This window comes from Excalfactoria chinensis (genome assembly GCF_039878825.1).
Source record: "Excalfactoria chinensis isolate bCotChi1 chromosome 2 unlocalized genomic scaffold, bCotChi1.hap2 SUPER_2_unloc_1, whole genome shotgun sequence".
Lineage (NCBI taxonomy): Eukaryota > Metazoa > Chordata > Aves > Galliformes > Phasianidae > Excalfactoria > Excalfactoria chinensis.
In genome coordinates, this window is record NW_027315568.1 from 103804 (window position 1) to 118936 (window position 15133).

The 15133-nt window shown below is 55.8% G+C and overlaps 1 protein-coding gene across 1 annotated transcript in view; it reads left to right on the forward strand.

Moving 5' to 3' along the window:
- Positions 1-15133, forward strand: part of HSF1 (heat shock transcription factor 1) — a 61171-nt gene that overhangs the window by 6719 nt on the left and 39319 nt on the right. Inside the window, exons 2-4 of the mRNA XM_072360642.1 lie at positions 7186-7294; positions 11017-11153; positions 12475-12599. Coding sequence (XP_072216743.1) covers positions 7186-7294; positions 11017-11153; positions 12475-12599 — 371 coding nt within the window. The remainder of the gene's footprint in view (positions 1-7185; positions 7295-11016; positions 11154-12474; positions 12600-15133) is intronic.

Below are 15133 nucleotides of genomic sequence, written 5' to 3' on the forward strand. Positions count from 1 at the left end.
GATCCTTCTAAGCCAACTATTCAGTGGCACTATGTGTGATCTTTAAGGACCTTCCAACCCAACCATGTTCTATCTCTATAATCTTTAAGGACCCCTCCAACCCAACCCATTCTATGGCTCTATAATCTTTAAGGACCCTTCCAACCCAACCATGTTCTGTCTCTATAATCTTTAAGGACCCCTCTGACCCAACCATGCTCTGTCTCTACAGTCTTTAAGGACCCCTCCAACCCAACCCATTCTATGGCTCTATAATCTTTAAGGACCTTCCAACCCAACTCATTCTATGGCTCTATAATCTTTAAGGACCCTTCCAACCCAACCCATTCTATGGCTGTACAATCTTTAAGGACCTTCCAACCCAACCATGTTCTGTCTCTACAATCTTTAAGGACCTTCCAACCCAACCATGTTCTGTCATTACAATCTTTAAGGACCTTCCAACCCAACCATGTTCTGTCTCTACAGTCTTTAAGGACCTTCCAACCCAACCATGTTCTGTCTCTACAGTCTTTAAGGATCTTCCAACCCAACCATGTTCTGTCTCTACAATCTTTAAGGATCTTCCAACCCAACCATGTTCTGTCTCTACAATCTTTAAGGACCCCTCCAACCCAACCATGTTCTGTCTCTATAATCTTTAAGGACCCTTCCAACCCAACCCATTCTATGGCTCTACAATCTTTAAGGACCCTTCCAACCCAACCCATTCTATGGCTCTACAATCTTTAAGGACCCTTCCAACCCAACCCATTCTATGGCTCTATAATCTTTAAGGACCCTTCCAACCCAACCCATTCTGTGGCTCTATAATCTTTAAGGACCCTTCCAATCCAACCATTCTATGTCACCACGATCTGTAAGATCCCTTCCAAACCTGTCGTACTGTGTATCTGTGAACTATAAGGACCCTTCCAATGCAATCATTCCATGGGTCTACGATCTGCAGAAGCCCTTCCAACCTGTCCCATGGCACTATGATCTGTAAGAACCCTTCCATCCTAGCATTCCATGTCTCTAAGGACCCTTCCAACCCAACCACCCCGTGGCTCTGTGATCTCTAAGGACCCTTCCAACCCATTCTATAACACTGCCATGTGAGTCAGTTCTATTTCATTTCCCATTGTCCCTGCTACGCTCCCTGCCCATGCCATCCATGGCAGAGCCACATGAGTTCTTGCAGCCACGTTTCCCCAATAGGGTCATTGCTCCCCATTCTCTGTCAGAAGAAGACTTCCCCACAGGACAGCATCCTTTGTTTGGGATTGGGCACAGGAAGGGACCCCATAGGCTGTGCAGTGAGCATATCAACTTGGATCCCACAGCAAAGGAACGGCTTCTATCCTGCTACAAACTTTTTGCCATATCGGTCCATTCCAATTATTTTTACTCCAGAATCATCACGTCTGTGTGTCCAGCAGTGTGAGCGCTGCTGTGGACGGTGTCTGTTTCATGCCACGTAGGCACGTGCCTTGTGAGCTCCCGTCCTTGTGTCCCATAGCACGGGGGGGAGAAATGGGTGCTGGAGCATCAGCCCCCTCATTGAGCCCCTCTGGGCCACCCCCAGAGCGGTGCTTAACTGCCCCTGTGTGAGCTGCTTGTGACAGAGCTGACCTTGGTGGGCTGGAGTGCTTTGGAAGCGATCCTAAAGAGCAACTGGAGCCGAGCAGCGAAATGGAAAGGAGATAAAATGAGAGATTGAACAGAAAGCCATCGTGTGTCCTCACCTCTCTGAGCACTAAATCCTCTCCTGGATGAAAGAAGTGGGGCAGATCCAATGTAGCCGGAGTTGAGCAAAGCTTTTGATGCTCTGCCACGTGGAAAATTGTAACTGAAACTGGAGAGGGTGGGGATTAGTGCAGGAATTTGGAGGGGGCTGACAGAGACGGCGCTGAGCTGCAGGGGCTGCTCTGCCTGGGGGGGGGCAGACTTTGTGGGGCCATGGGAGACGTTTCCCCAGGTGCTGTTGGGCACAGTGAACAACTGGGGTGCCAGCGTGGCAAAGGCTTGGGGTGCCAATGTGGAAACGGCTTGGGGTGCCAATGTGGAAAAGGCTTGGGGTGCCAGTTTGGTAAAGGCTTGGGATGCCAGTTTGGCAAGGACTTGGGGTGCCAATGTGGCAAGGGGTTGGGGTGCCAGTTTGGCAAGGACTTGGGGTGCCAATGTGGAAACGGCTTGGGGTGCCAGTGTGGCAAGAGCTTGGGATGCCAATGTGGCAAAGACTTGGGGTGCCAATGTAGCAAGGGGTTGGGGTGCCAGTTTGGCAAGGACTTGGGATGACAATGTGGCAAAGACTTGGGGTGCCAATATGGCAAGGGCTTGGGGTGCCAGTGTGGCAGGGACTTGGGATGACAATGTGGAAACGGCTTGGGATGCCAGTTTGGCAAGGGCTTGAGGTGCCAGTTTGGCAAAGGCTTGGTGTTCCAATTTGGCAAGGACTTGGGGTGCCAATGTGGCAGGGACTTGGGATGACAATGTGGCAAAGACTTGGGGTGCCAGTGTGGCAAGGACTTGGGGTGCCAATGTGGAAACAGCTTGGGGTGCCAGTTTGGCAAGGGCTTGGGGTGCCTATGTGGAAATATCTTGGGGTGCCAGTTTGGTAAAGGCTTGGGGTGCCAGTGTAGCAAAGGCTTGGGGTGCCAATGTGGCAAGGACTTGGGGTGCCATTGTGGAAACTGCTTGGGGTTCCAGTGTGGCAAGGGCTTGGGGTGCCAGTTTGGTAAAGGCTTGGGATGCCAATGTGGAAAAGGCTTGGGGTGCCAGTTTGGCAAAGACTTGGATACCAATGTGGCAGGGACTTGGGATGCCAGTGTGGTAAAGACTTGGGGTGCCAATGTGGCAAGGGGTTGGGGTGCCAGTGTGGCAAGAACTTGGGATGACAATGTGGCACGGGCTTGGGGTGCCAGTTTGGCAAGGGCTTGGGATGACAATGTGGCAGGGACTTGGAGTGCCAGCTTGGCAAGAACTTGGGATGCCAATGTGGCAAGGACTTGGATGCCAGTTTGGCAAGAGCTTGGGATGACAATGTGACAAAGACTTGGGGTGCCAGTTTGGCAAGGGCTTGGGATGACAATGTGGAAATGGCTTGGGGTGCCAGCTTGGCAAGAGCTTGGGATGCCAATGTGGCAAGGACTTGGGATACCAGTTTGGCAAGGACTTGGAGTGTCAATGTGACAAAGACTTGGGGTGCCAATATATGGCAAGGGGTTGAGGTGCCAGTGTGGCAAGAACTTGGGATGCCAATGTGGCAAAGACTTGGGGTGCCAATGTGGCAAGGACTTGGGGTGCCAATGAAGCAAAGTCCTGGGATGCCATTGTTGCATGGATTTGGGCTGCCAACATGGCACGGGCTTGAGCTGCTGCTTGGAAGAGCCCAGGCAGCCTTGTGAGCTGCAGGCACAGAAGTGCGGCGGTCAGGCTGGCTCAGGGCCGTGTTCTTTTTAGCAGTGGAAATGATTGTGCCACTTATGGATGGTTTGATGAGGGCTGGTCTGCTAGAAACTTCCATAGCTGCGCTGGGGACCTTGTGCTCTTCCTGCTTCCCTTCAGCTCTGAGCCACAGTGGGTGGGTGTTGGGTGGGTGATGGGTGGGTGCTGTGGGTGCTGTGGGTGCTGGCTGCCTCCTGGGATAGGAACAGCTCGACTGGAGCTGCCTCTCTTGGAAGCATTTGTTTTGCCCTTTTTGCTTAGAATCATAGAACCTTGGTCTCATTGAGGGTGGGAAAGACCCATGGGATCCCCAAACCCAACCCATCCCCATCACTGCCCTGTCCCCAGGCACCACATCCCCATGGTTCTGGAGCACCCCCAGTGCTGGTGACCCCCACACGTCCCTGGGCAGTTCATGTCGATGCATCTCTGCTCTTTGGAGGAGAAATGTTTCCTACCATCCAGCCTGACCCTCCCCTGGCTGCAACGTGAGGCCGTCCCCCCTCATCCTCTCACTGTCTGTTACAAGGCTGGTGTGTTCCCAGCCCAAACAGTCACCGGGGTCCCCTGGCACCGTCACGGCTGTGCCCCAAAGTCGTCCCAAAGGGGCGGCCCTGCTGGAGCAGCAGAGGGCTCTGCCAGCACAGTGTTATGTGATGCTTGTGGTGGGCAGCAGCAGCCAGCAGGAGTGGTACAATGCAGTGTACAGTCAGTGCTGGAGGGGAACCGCATTGACACCGAGAGCTGGAGGGGCTTCTGCAGGAGGAAACTCACCTGGCAGCCAGGAAAGGCCCAGGTGCCAACTTGGAATAAGCCCACCTGGGTGCAGTTATGCAGCCTGGCTGTGTGTAGTCCTGCTTCTTTAATGCTGTGCTGGCAACTGCGGGGCTCGGTGGGACGGGGTCAGCTTTGGGACGGGATCAGCTTTGGGACGGGGTCAGCTTTGGGACGGGATCAGCTTTGGGACGGGGTCAGCTTTGGGACGGGGTCAGCTTTGGGACGGGATCAGCTTTGGGACGGGATCAGCTTTGGGACGGGGTCAGCTTTGGGACGGGGTCAGCTTTGGGACGGGATCAGCTTTGGGACGGGGTCAGCTTTGGGACGGGGTCAGCTTTGGGACGGGGTCAGCTTTGGGACGGGGTCAGCTTTGGGACGGGATCAGCTTTGGGACGGGGTCAGCTTTGGGACGGGGTCAGCTTTGGGACGGGATCAGCTTTGGGACGGGATCAGCTTTGGGACGGGATCAGCTTTGGGACGGGATCAGCTTTGGGACGGGATCAGCTTTGGGACGGGATCAGCTTTGGGACGGGGTCAGCTTTGGGACGGGGTCAGCTTTGGGACGGGGTCAGCTTTGGGACGGGATCAGCTCTGCATCACGAGATCTGTGTTGTGGAATGGAGCTCTCGTGTGGCTCTGCCAGGATGAAAATCCCTCCCGCAGCTGCTTTGCAGGTGCTTGTATTGATGCCAGAGAGCTGATGGGAGCCATGCTTGATGGAATGGCACCGCGGGTCGGAGAGCCGCCTGGCTGGGGTGGGCTCTGGGCTGCTGGTCGTGGGGTCACAGTGATGGCATTGGTGGTCAAAGGAAGGGCAGCTGCTGTTGTGTGCTGGTGCTGCAGACCTGCACAGCCCACAATTGGAGCAACGTGGATTTGGAAGGTGGGGGATTGGGATTGGGTTAGGGTCAGGGGATTGGGTTAGGGTCAGGGGATTGGGTTAGGGTTAGGGTCAGGGGATTGGGTTAGGGTTAGGGATTGGGTTAGGGTTAGGGTCAGGGGATTGGGTTAGGGTTAGGGGATTGGGTTAGGGTCAGGGGATTGGGTTAGGGTCAGGGGATTGGGTTAGGGTTAGGGTCAGGGGATTGGGTTAGGGTCAGGGGATTGGGTTAGGGTCAGGGGATTGGGTTAGGGTCAGGGGATTGGGTTAGGGTCAGGGGATTGGGTTAGGGTTAGGGGATTGGGTTAGGGTTAGGGTCAGGGGATTGGGTTAGGGTCAGGGGATTGGGTTAGGGTCAGGGGATTGGGGTAGGGTCAGGGGATTGGGGTAGGGTCAGGGGATTGGGTTAGGGTCAGGGGATTGGGTTAGGGTCAGGGGATTGGGTTAGGGTTAGGGGATTGGGTTAGGGTTAGGGTCAGGGGATTGGGTTAGGGTCAGGGGATTGGGTTAGGGTCAGGGGATTGGGGTAGGGTCAGGGGATTGGGGTAGGGTCAGGGGATTGGGTTAGGGTCAGGGGATTGGGTTAGGGTCAGGGGATTGGGTTAGGGTCAGGGGATTGGGTTAGGGTCAGGGGATTGGGTTAGGGTCACAGAATCACAGAATCACCCGGGTTGGAAGGGACCTCAAGGATCATGTAGTTAGGGTTAGGGTTAGGGGATTGGGTTAGGGTCAGGGGATTGGGTTAGGGTTAGGGTTAGGGGATTGGGTTAGGGTTAGGGGATTGGGTTAGGGTTAGGGTCAGGGGATTGGGTTAGGGTTAGGGTCAGGGGATTGGGTTAGGGTCAGGGGATTGGGTTAGAGTTAGGGTCAGGGGATTGGGTTAGGGTTAGGGGATTGGGTTAGGGTCAGGGGATTGGGTTAGGGTCAGCGGCTCCATATCCAGGTGGGGGCGGTGATGGCTGGTGTCCCCCATTGGAAGCAGTGCTCCTTTACCAGTGGCTCATCCCAGGTCCTGGTGTGATCCTGCTGCTGGCGCAGCCCCGGTACCTCGTGGTACCTCGTGTCTCCTGCTGTGCGTCGCTCCGAGCTGTTCCTGTTCCGGCTCTGCCAGCACCTGTCTATGGGCTGTGGGCTCATTGCAGCGGGGGCTGCAGCCCCGTCCCCACCTGGCTGCCCTGCCGTGCCCCGGGCCCACGCACTGAGACTGGCAGCGTGTGGAATCGCTTTAATTTGCTCACAGATGTTGGTATTTCCGCTCAGCCTGCACGGCTCGCCTTAATTTGCTCGGGAGGGTGTCGAGGCTGTTGCGGGGAAGCGGCTAATTGGGACGAGAGGCCGAATGAACGGATCGGCAGCTGTGCGGATCGGGCCGGTCCTTTTCAGAGCACGATTCACAGCCCCCAGGGAGCGCTGCGGTGCTGCTTGTGTGCAGAGCAGCTTGCTGGTAGCACGGGGCTGGCTGCTGGTGGGGCAGCTCTGTGCCTGAGCCCCACACCTGGCCCTGTGTCCTGAACCGCAGCTCCATGCCAAAGTCATTCCTTACCCAAACCCCGTGCCCAGGTACCTTTATTCACCCTCCCCCCGTACCTGGGCTCTGTGCCTGAGTCCCATCGAATCACAGAGTCCTTAGAGTTGGAAGGGACCTTTGAAGGTCATCTAGTCCAACACCCCTGCAGTGAGCAGGGAGGTATTCCAGCCCCGTGACAGTCCCATGCCCCAAACCCCACACCTGCATCCCAAACACAGACCCCATGCCAAAGTCCCCTACACAAAGCCCATGCCCAAGCAATGCCAGAGTCCTGTACCCAAACCCCATACCCAGGACCACTACCCAAGTCCCATACCCACTTCCCATACCCACGCTCCATGCCAAAGTCCCATATCTGTTTCCTGTACCCCATCCTAAGGAGGTGGGGCCCATATTGGTCCTACAGAACCACAGGGCTGGTATCTGGGAAGGAAAGGGACAGATGGGCTTCAAAGAACCAAAGGATGGGCTGGGTGGGAAAGGACCGTGAGCCCCATTTAGTTGCAGTCCTCAGCACCCTTCTTGTTGTGATCAGGGCTGATAACGCCGCGTTCCGTTTTGTTTTGCGCAGAGTGGAAACAGCTTCCATGTGTTCGACCAAGGACAGTTTGCCAAGGAGGTGCTCCCCAAGTACTTCAAGCACAACAACATGGCCAGCTTCGTGCGGCAGCTCAACATGTGTGAGTATTGGGGGGGGGGGGATGAGAAGGGGCAGCTCGTGGGGCTCAGGGCTGCATGGAGGGACCCGGCTTTAACACAGGGAGATTTGCTGCCTTTGCAGCCATTTGGTTTTGGGGACCCAGCGTTAAGTTGAAGGTGGGCTGATGGGATTAACAGCGCTGCAAAGTGGTGCTGGATGAAAAGAGCCGTCGGATTCCTTTCATCTGGGGTAGCCCCTCTAATGAGCTGAGGAGCTGTGAGTGCAGCCTTTGTGCTCGCTGCCATGCGCTGCTGGCGCTCCTTGCCAGCCCTTGCAATGAAGGAGGAACTGTGCTGGAAGGCGGCCAGCTGGCTGGAGCAGCCACACGCAGCAGCTTGTTCATTTTCCGCCTGCTTTCTGCAGGGGCCGTTGCGGTCAGCGTTATGGAAAGCAGATGCTGAGCGAACTCGCACTTCTCAGCAGCACTCAACTTTCCTCCTCTTAGGGCTGCTGCAGTCAGAGTGGAGCTGGAAGGATCTCGGTCTGTTGGGTTGGGTTGTCCTGGTGGTGTTGTGCCTCACCTGGCCTATCTGAGCCTCACCTGGCCTATCTGAGCCTCACCTGGCCTTTCTGAGCCTCACCTGGCCTATCTGAGCCTCACCTGGCCTTTCTGTGCCTCACCTGGCCTATCTGAGCCTCACCTTTCTGTTCCTCACCTGGCCTATCTGAGCTTCACCTGGCCATTCTGTTTCTCACCTGGCCCTTCTGTTCCTCACCTGGCCTTTCTGAGCCTCACTTGACCTTTCTGTTCCTCACCTGGCCTTTCTCTTCCTCACCTGGCCCTTCTGTTCCTCACCTGGCCTTTCTGAGCCTCACCTGGCTTTTCTGTTCCTCACCTGGCCTTTCTGTTCCTCACCTGGCCTTTCTGTTCCTCACCTGGCCTATCTGAGCCTCACCTGGCCTATCTGAGCCTCACCTTTCTGTTCCTCACCTGGCCTTTCTGAGCCTCACCTGGCCTATCTGAGCTTCACCTGGCCATTCTGTTCCTCACCTGGCCTTTCTGTTCCTCACCTGGCCTTTCTGTTCCTCACCTTTCTGTTCCTCACCTGGCCTTTCTGAGCCTCACTTGACCTTTCTGTTCCTCACCTGGCCTTTCTGTTCCTCACCTGTCCCTTCTGTTCCTCACCTGGCCTTTCTGTTCCTCACCTGGCCTTTCTGAGCCTCACCTTTCTGAGCCTCACCTTTCTGTTCCTCACCTGGCCTTTCTGAGCCTCACCTTTCTGTTCCTCACCTGGCCTTTCTGAGCCTCACCTTTCTGTTCCTCACCTGCCCTTTCTGTTCCTCACCTGGCCTTTCTTTGTCTCACCTGGCCTTTCTGTGTCTCACTTGGCCTTTCTGTTCCTCACCTGGCCTTTCTGTTCCTAACCTGGCCTTTCTGAGCCTCACCTTTCTGTTCCTCACCTGGCCTATCTGAGCCTCACCTGGACATTCTGTTCCTCACCTGGCCTTTCTGTTCCTCACCTTTCTGTTCCTCACCTGGCCTTTCTGAGCCTCACTTGACCTTTCTGTTCCTCACCTGGCCTTTCTCTTCCTCACCTGGCCCTTCTGTTCCTCACCTGGCCTTTCTGAGCCTCACCTGGCTTTTCTGTTCCTCACCTGGCCTTTCTGTTCCTCACCTGGCCTTTCTGTTCCTAACCTGGCCTTTCTGAGCCTCACCTTTCTGTTCCTCACCTGGCCTATCTGAGCCTCACCTGGCCTTTCTGTTTCTCACCTGCCCTTTCTGTTCCTCACCTGGCCTTTCTGTGCCTCACCTGGCCCTTTCTGAGCCTCCAGTGATGAGGTTCAGCCCGTGGTTTGGGCAGGTGCACCCTTGGCTGGGTAAAGAGCTGGCTGGGCCCGGAGGGTGGTGGTGGATGGAGTCACATCCATCTGGCTGGTGGTGGGTGCTGTTCCCCAGGGTCGGTATTGGGGACCATCTCCTTCAGTAGGATGGTTAAAAGAAAGGGTCTTTAAAGATCATAGAACCATACAGTGGTTGGGTTGGAAGGGACCCCCCAGTCCTGCCATGGGCTGGCTGCCCCCCAGCTCCAGCTGCCCAGGACCCACCCATGGCCTGGGGCAGCTCCAGGGATGGGGCACCCACAGCTCCAGGCTGCAGTGCTGGGGCCGCACCGCCTCTATGTGAAGCCCATGTCTGTCCCCACATCCCCCCTTTGAGCTCAAAGCTGTTCCCTTTGGTCCCATCACTCTCATTTTCCTCGCTCTCCTCCTGTTTCTGGGCTCCCTGTAAGCTCTGTGGTGGGGTCTCAGAGCCTTCTGCTCCCCGGGCTGCACCCCAGCTGTCAGCCTATCCCTGTATAGAGGTGCTGTATGAACATCCCCGTGCCCTCCTCTGGCCTCCCATCTCTCTGCGCTGCTCTCAAAGCTCAGCCCTGCAGGTTCAACCTCTTCCAAGCTAAGCTGGGAGTACAACATTCCGACAGTGCCTTCCTGGGGACAGGAAGGATCAGAAACGTAGCTGAGACCCTTTTGAAGACCTTGAGAGCCTTGGTGTCCTAATGGCCTCCCTGCTCTGAAGCTCTTGGATCTCAGCTTGGGGATGAGGAACAGTTTCTTCTCCCAGGGAACCATCGGATGTTGGCATGGGCTGCCCAGGGAGGCGGTGGGGTCACCAGCAGCTCTGGAGGTATTCAGTACATCTGGCACTCAGGGGTTGATCCCAAAGTGCTGATAATCCCAAAGTGCTGATAATCCCAAAGTGCTGATAATAATCCCATTACTGGGATTGAAAGTTGGACCCGGGTGAGTATAATGAGGTTCATCACAGCAGGGCGCAGCTTTTGCACTTGGGCTGGAGGAATGCCGTGCGCTTACACAGGCTGGAAGGAGCAGCCCTTGAGAGCAGCCCTGCAGAGAAGGGCCTGGGGGTGCAGGTGGATGCAAAGCTTCACGTGAGCCAGCAGTGTGCGCTTGTAGCTCACAAAGCAAATGGGGACCTGGGCTCCATCAGCAGAGAGGGGTGGCCAGCAGGGACAGGGAGGGGATTGTGCCATCGGCAGCACTGTGGGGCTCCGATACAAGATGGGCAGGGAGCTGTTGGATGAGGGAGGCCATAAAGGTGCTCAGAGGGCTGGATGAGGGCACAGAGGAGGCCATAAGGATGCTCAGAGGGCTGCAGCACCTCCCTTACAAAGACAGGCTGAGGGAGCTGGGCTTGTTCAGCATGGAGAAATACATATTTATATATATATATATATATATATATATATATATATATAGGGTGACCTCAGTCTGCCAGGACCTGAAGGGAACCTACAGACAGGAGGGTGGATAACAGCAGGACGAGGGGAAAGGCTTTGAAGGAGGGAAGGTTTGATGGCTGATGGCTCTGAGAAATGCCCCCACTAAACAGAACCGATGGGCTCGGGGAGCTGGGGGGGAGCGTGTGATGAATGCTGGGCGCTCCTGGGTGCTTTCCTGCAGACCTGGGGCTGCAACTGGGGAGCAGGAAGGCTGATTTGAGCCTCCCCATTCAGTGCCAGCCGTTTCAGCCTGTCAGCAGCAGAAATGGGCCTGGGGAGAGCGGGGTTTTGTGTTCCACAACAGGTTTTTTTTGGGGGGGGGGAGGTCTGTTTGAAGGGAGCACGGCGGTGACAGCAGTGTGTATTGAAGCAGACTGGGGGGGGGGGGCCCTGAGCTCCCCTCTGCTTTCTGAAGCCCGTGTTTGTTTAACCTTTAAGGCTTTCCTTGTTTGGTTTTCAGATGGTTTCCGGAAGGTCGTGCACATCGAGCAGGGAGGGCTGGTGAAACCAGAGAAGGACGACACCGAGTTCCAGCATCCCTATTTCATCCGCGGCCAGGAGCATCTCCTGGAGAACATCAAGAGGAAAGTCACCAGCGTAAGTGTGTGCTGCACTGCCCTGGGGACGCGCTCTGCTCTGGGGGAGCTGCTGGTCCCATGCGTGGCTGCTTTGAGCTCTGCCAGCAGCTCTTCTTGCCGCCCTGCTGTGAGCTGTGGTCCCTGGAGCCGTTTCCTTTTTGTTTGGGGCCCTTTTCTCACTGATGGCAGCGTTGGGTTCCTTGTGGGATCGCTTGGGGGTCCCCCTCCGTCTCCCAGCAGCGCGCTGCCCTGCAGACCAGGCTGGCTATGGGGTCATTGGAGCGGAGCCGTCCTCGTTTCCATTTCATCCAGACAAGCAGCTCCTGCTTGGGTTGGCCTGGCAGAGGGAAGCTTGCTGTGTCCGAAGGGGCTGAAGAGAAGCAGGCCTTGCAGCAGGAGGGAGAGCGGCCACAGGTTGAGCTGCCGCTGTTGCTTCAAGGGCTGCGAGGGATGGCGTTGTCTGTGCATGCAGAGGGAAGGGAAGGATGAGCTCCTGCACTGCTAGAGACACATTGGCCTTCCATGTGTCCCAAGCACAGCTTTGGGTGTTTGCCCTGCAGGCTCACAGATAGGCCTTGCAGCTGCCCCCATTGCCCAGACTGCAGGGCCTTTGCTGTCCTGAAGGCCTTGCTGGGCACCGACAGCTCCAGAAAGGCCGAAGGACCTTCCAGGTTGATTTCCCAGTGCTGAAGCGTGTTCTGGAGAGCTGTTTTTCCATCGTTCCAACCCAAACCTCCCACGGAGCAGCTGTGGGCAGGCAGACACGTCAGCCCCAGCCTGGCAGATCTGTGTGCACTGCAGCATCTCATGGGGCTCTCACTAGAAAAACAGATCGCTGTGCTCAGGGTCTGCTCCTGCCCTGGCCGTGTCCCTCCTGGCCCGGCTTTCCTTCCCAAGCCAGCTGACGACTTCCTAATTGCTGAGGCTGCTGTTCTGTTGGCTGCATTGCAGCAGACTCTGCAGGCGGGGATGTCCGTCCTGCACTGGATGCAGGTGTCAGCTTTAGGGCCGTCCCAGCAGACACGTCTCACCCATTTGCAGGGCTGAGCCCAGCAAAGGGCTCTTGTGCAGACCTGCGGTTTGACCCGAGCGCTTCCCGAGCTCTGTTACTTTTGGGCTGCGGTGCAATCTGCTGTTTGCAAGTAGCAGTTTCCTTGCAGAGGGTTTGCATTGCAGGCGGATGGTTGTCATCCCTCGGTGCAACATGCCCAGCTGTGGACGTGGAGATCTGGAAAGGAGGGAGGGATTTTTGCAGTGTGAGCTGTGCTGCTTCAGTGGCCGGTTGGTAGGAAGGTTTGTTAGGAAGGAGGCACTGCTGACGTCTGCCTTTCTGCCCCCAGGTGTCCAGCATAAAGAACGAGGACATCAAAGTGCGGCAAGACAACGTCACCAAGCTGCTGACCGACATCCAGGTGATGAAAGGAAAGCAGGAGAGCATGGACTCCAAGCTGATAGCCATGAAGCAGTATGTATGTGGGGAGGGGTGGCAGAAATGGCGCCGTTTGCTCCACGCTTTCCTTCCTGCACACACGTTGGGTTTGGGACAGTGGGACGGGGTCCTCCTGAGCGCCAGCAGAGCCCGTTGGTGATGCCCTGTTTGCAGCCAGACTGCAGTCCTAAATGCAGGCTGAGTGCTCCTGCTGCTCTGCTTTGAGACGTTGCGGTGGTGGTGAGGCTTTCAGGGGGGTCTTTTTGTGCCCCCCAGCCTTTGGGCTGACATTTTGGGCCGTGCAGGACGCTGGATTTTGCCTTTGTGGATTTCTTTTGTGGGTTTATCCTTGCGTCCCCTTCACAAAGTGTAACTGTTCTGTCTTGTGCCGCACTGGGATGTTCGGGTCATTTTGGATCACGTCTCCCTAACCCTAACCCTAATTGGTGCGGCCCCAGCACTGCAGCTGTGGGTGCCCCATCCCCGGAGCTGCCCGAGGCCGTGGGTGGGTCCTGGGCAGCCTGAGCTGGGGGGCAGCCAGCCCATGGCAGGGCTGGGGCTGGGGGGGGATGGGGACATTTCCAACCCAACCGTTCTGTGGTTCTGTGATCTTTAAGGACCCTTCCAATCCAACCCAACCATTCTATGGTTCTGTGACCTTTAAGGACCTTTCCAATCCAACCCAACCATTCTATGGTTCTGTGATCTTTAAGGACCCTTCCAATCCAACCCAACCATCCCATGGCCCTTTGATCTTTAAGGACCCTTCCAACCCAACCACCCCATGGCTCTGTGATCTGTAAGGACCCTTCCAACCCAACCATCCTATTGGTCTTCTGTGGTCTGCAAGGACCCTTCCAACCCAACCACCCCATAGCTCTGTGATCTGTATGGACCCTTCCAACCCAACCACCCCATGGTTCTGCGATCTGTAAGGACCCTTCCAACCCAACCATCCCATTGGTCTTCTATGATCTGTAAGGACCCTTCCATCCCAACCATCCTATTGGTCTTCTGTGGTCTGTAAGGACCCTTCCAACCCAACCATCCCATAGCTCTGTGGTCTGTAAGGACCCTTCCAACCCAACCATCCTATTGGTCTTCTGTGATCTGTAAGGACCCTTCCAACCCAACCATCCCATTGGTCTTCTGTGGTCTGTAAGGACCCTTCCAACCCAACCATCCTATTGGTCTTCTGTGATCTGTAAGGACCCTTCCAACCCAACCATCCCATTGGTCTTCTGTGGTCTGTAAGGACCCTTCCAACCCAACCATCCTATTGGTCTTCTGTGGTCTGTAAGGACCCTTCCAACCCAACCATCCTATTGGTCTTCTATGGTCTGTAAGGACCCTTCCATCCCAACCATCCTATTGGTCTTCTATGGTCTGTAAGGACCCTTCCAACCCAACCGTCCCTTGGCTCAGTGATCTTTAAGGACCCTTCCAACCCAACCTAAGTTCAGGGCAGCGAGTCTCCTGAAACCCAGCTACCACTCAGTCTGACTTCATGGAAGGAACTCTGTGCACAACCAGATTCTCCCCGGGAGCCAAAAAGGAGCACTCCTTGTGGTTCCATCCATCCCCAGCCAGGAACGTGCTGCTCTCCGTTTTTGTGCACTCAACTTCCATTGGCTGAACTGGGGCTCTTCCAGCCCCACACCGTGACCACACTCCCTGCTTCTGTGACCCCTAACTGGGACAGTTGCTGTGTGTTGTTTGACTTCATGCACGGAGGACCAGCCCATCCCTGGGGAGCCGTGCCGGCTCAGAGTCAGCCATCAGCTGGAGCCTGCAATGGCGTTGATGGCCCACAGTGCCGCGTACAGCGTGGGATCTGCGCGTTGTATCTCCAGTGCTGCTTTTTATGAGCTGACTCACTGCTTGAGATCATCTGAAGGCAGTTTTATGGGGCATTCCAAAGCTGAGCTTAAAGACCTGGAGAGCTCTCGGTTTTCATCGCGGCGATCTGAGTCTGAAATTAATTACTGCTTCATCCTGAGCTAACGATGCCGGAGTAACTCGAGCCAACTGGCGGCTCCCATTCCTCCTTCAGGCTCCTGCTGCAGAGCTTTGGCTGCCTGGGGTCCGTGGGCCTGGGCAGTGCCCGTGGGCTGTGGGCTGCAGGTGCCAAACAGAATGGCTTCGGGGATGGGGGCCGGGAGGTTGTGCTCTGTGGGATCAGTGCGTCTCCAAATGCTCTGCTGGTTTCTGCAGCATCCATGAATCCGGAGCCTGGGGTCCTTTTAGAGCAGCACGGGTTCTTTGCATGAGTGCTGGAAATTTAGCAACAGCAAATATGTAGACAAGGCCAGGTTGGATGGAACCAGGTTGGAGATTGGGGACCATTTCTTCTCTGCAAGTGGTGATGCATTGGCGTGGGCTGCTGGGGGCTGTTGGGGCTGCCGACCCCAGGGCTGTTTGGGAACAGTGGAGATGTGGCACCTGGAGGCCGGTCAGTGGGGCTGGGTTGGGGATCTTGGAGGTCATCTCCCATCTTTATGATTCTATGAACTTGTTCTGGTAATCGATTTAGTGGTTGGGAGCCTGTCCATTACAGAGGGATGGAATGA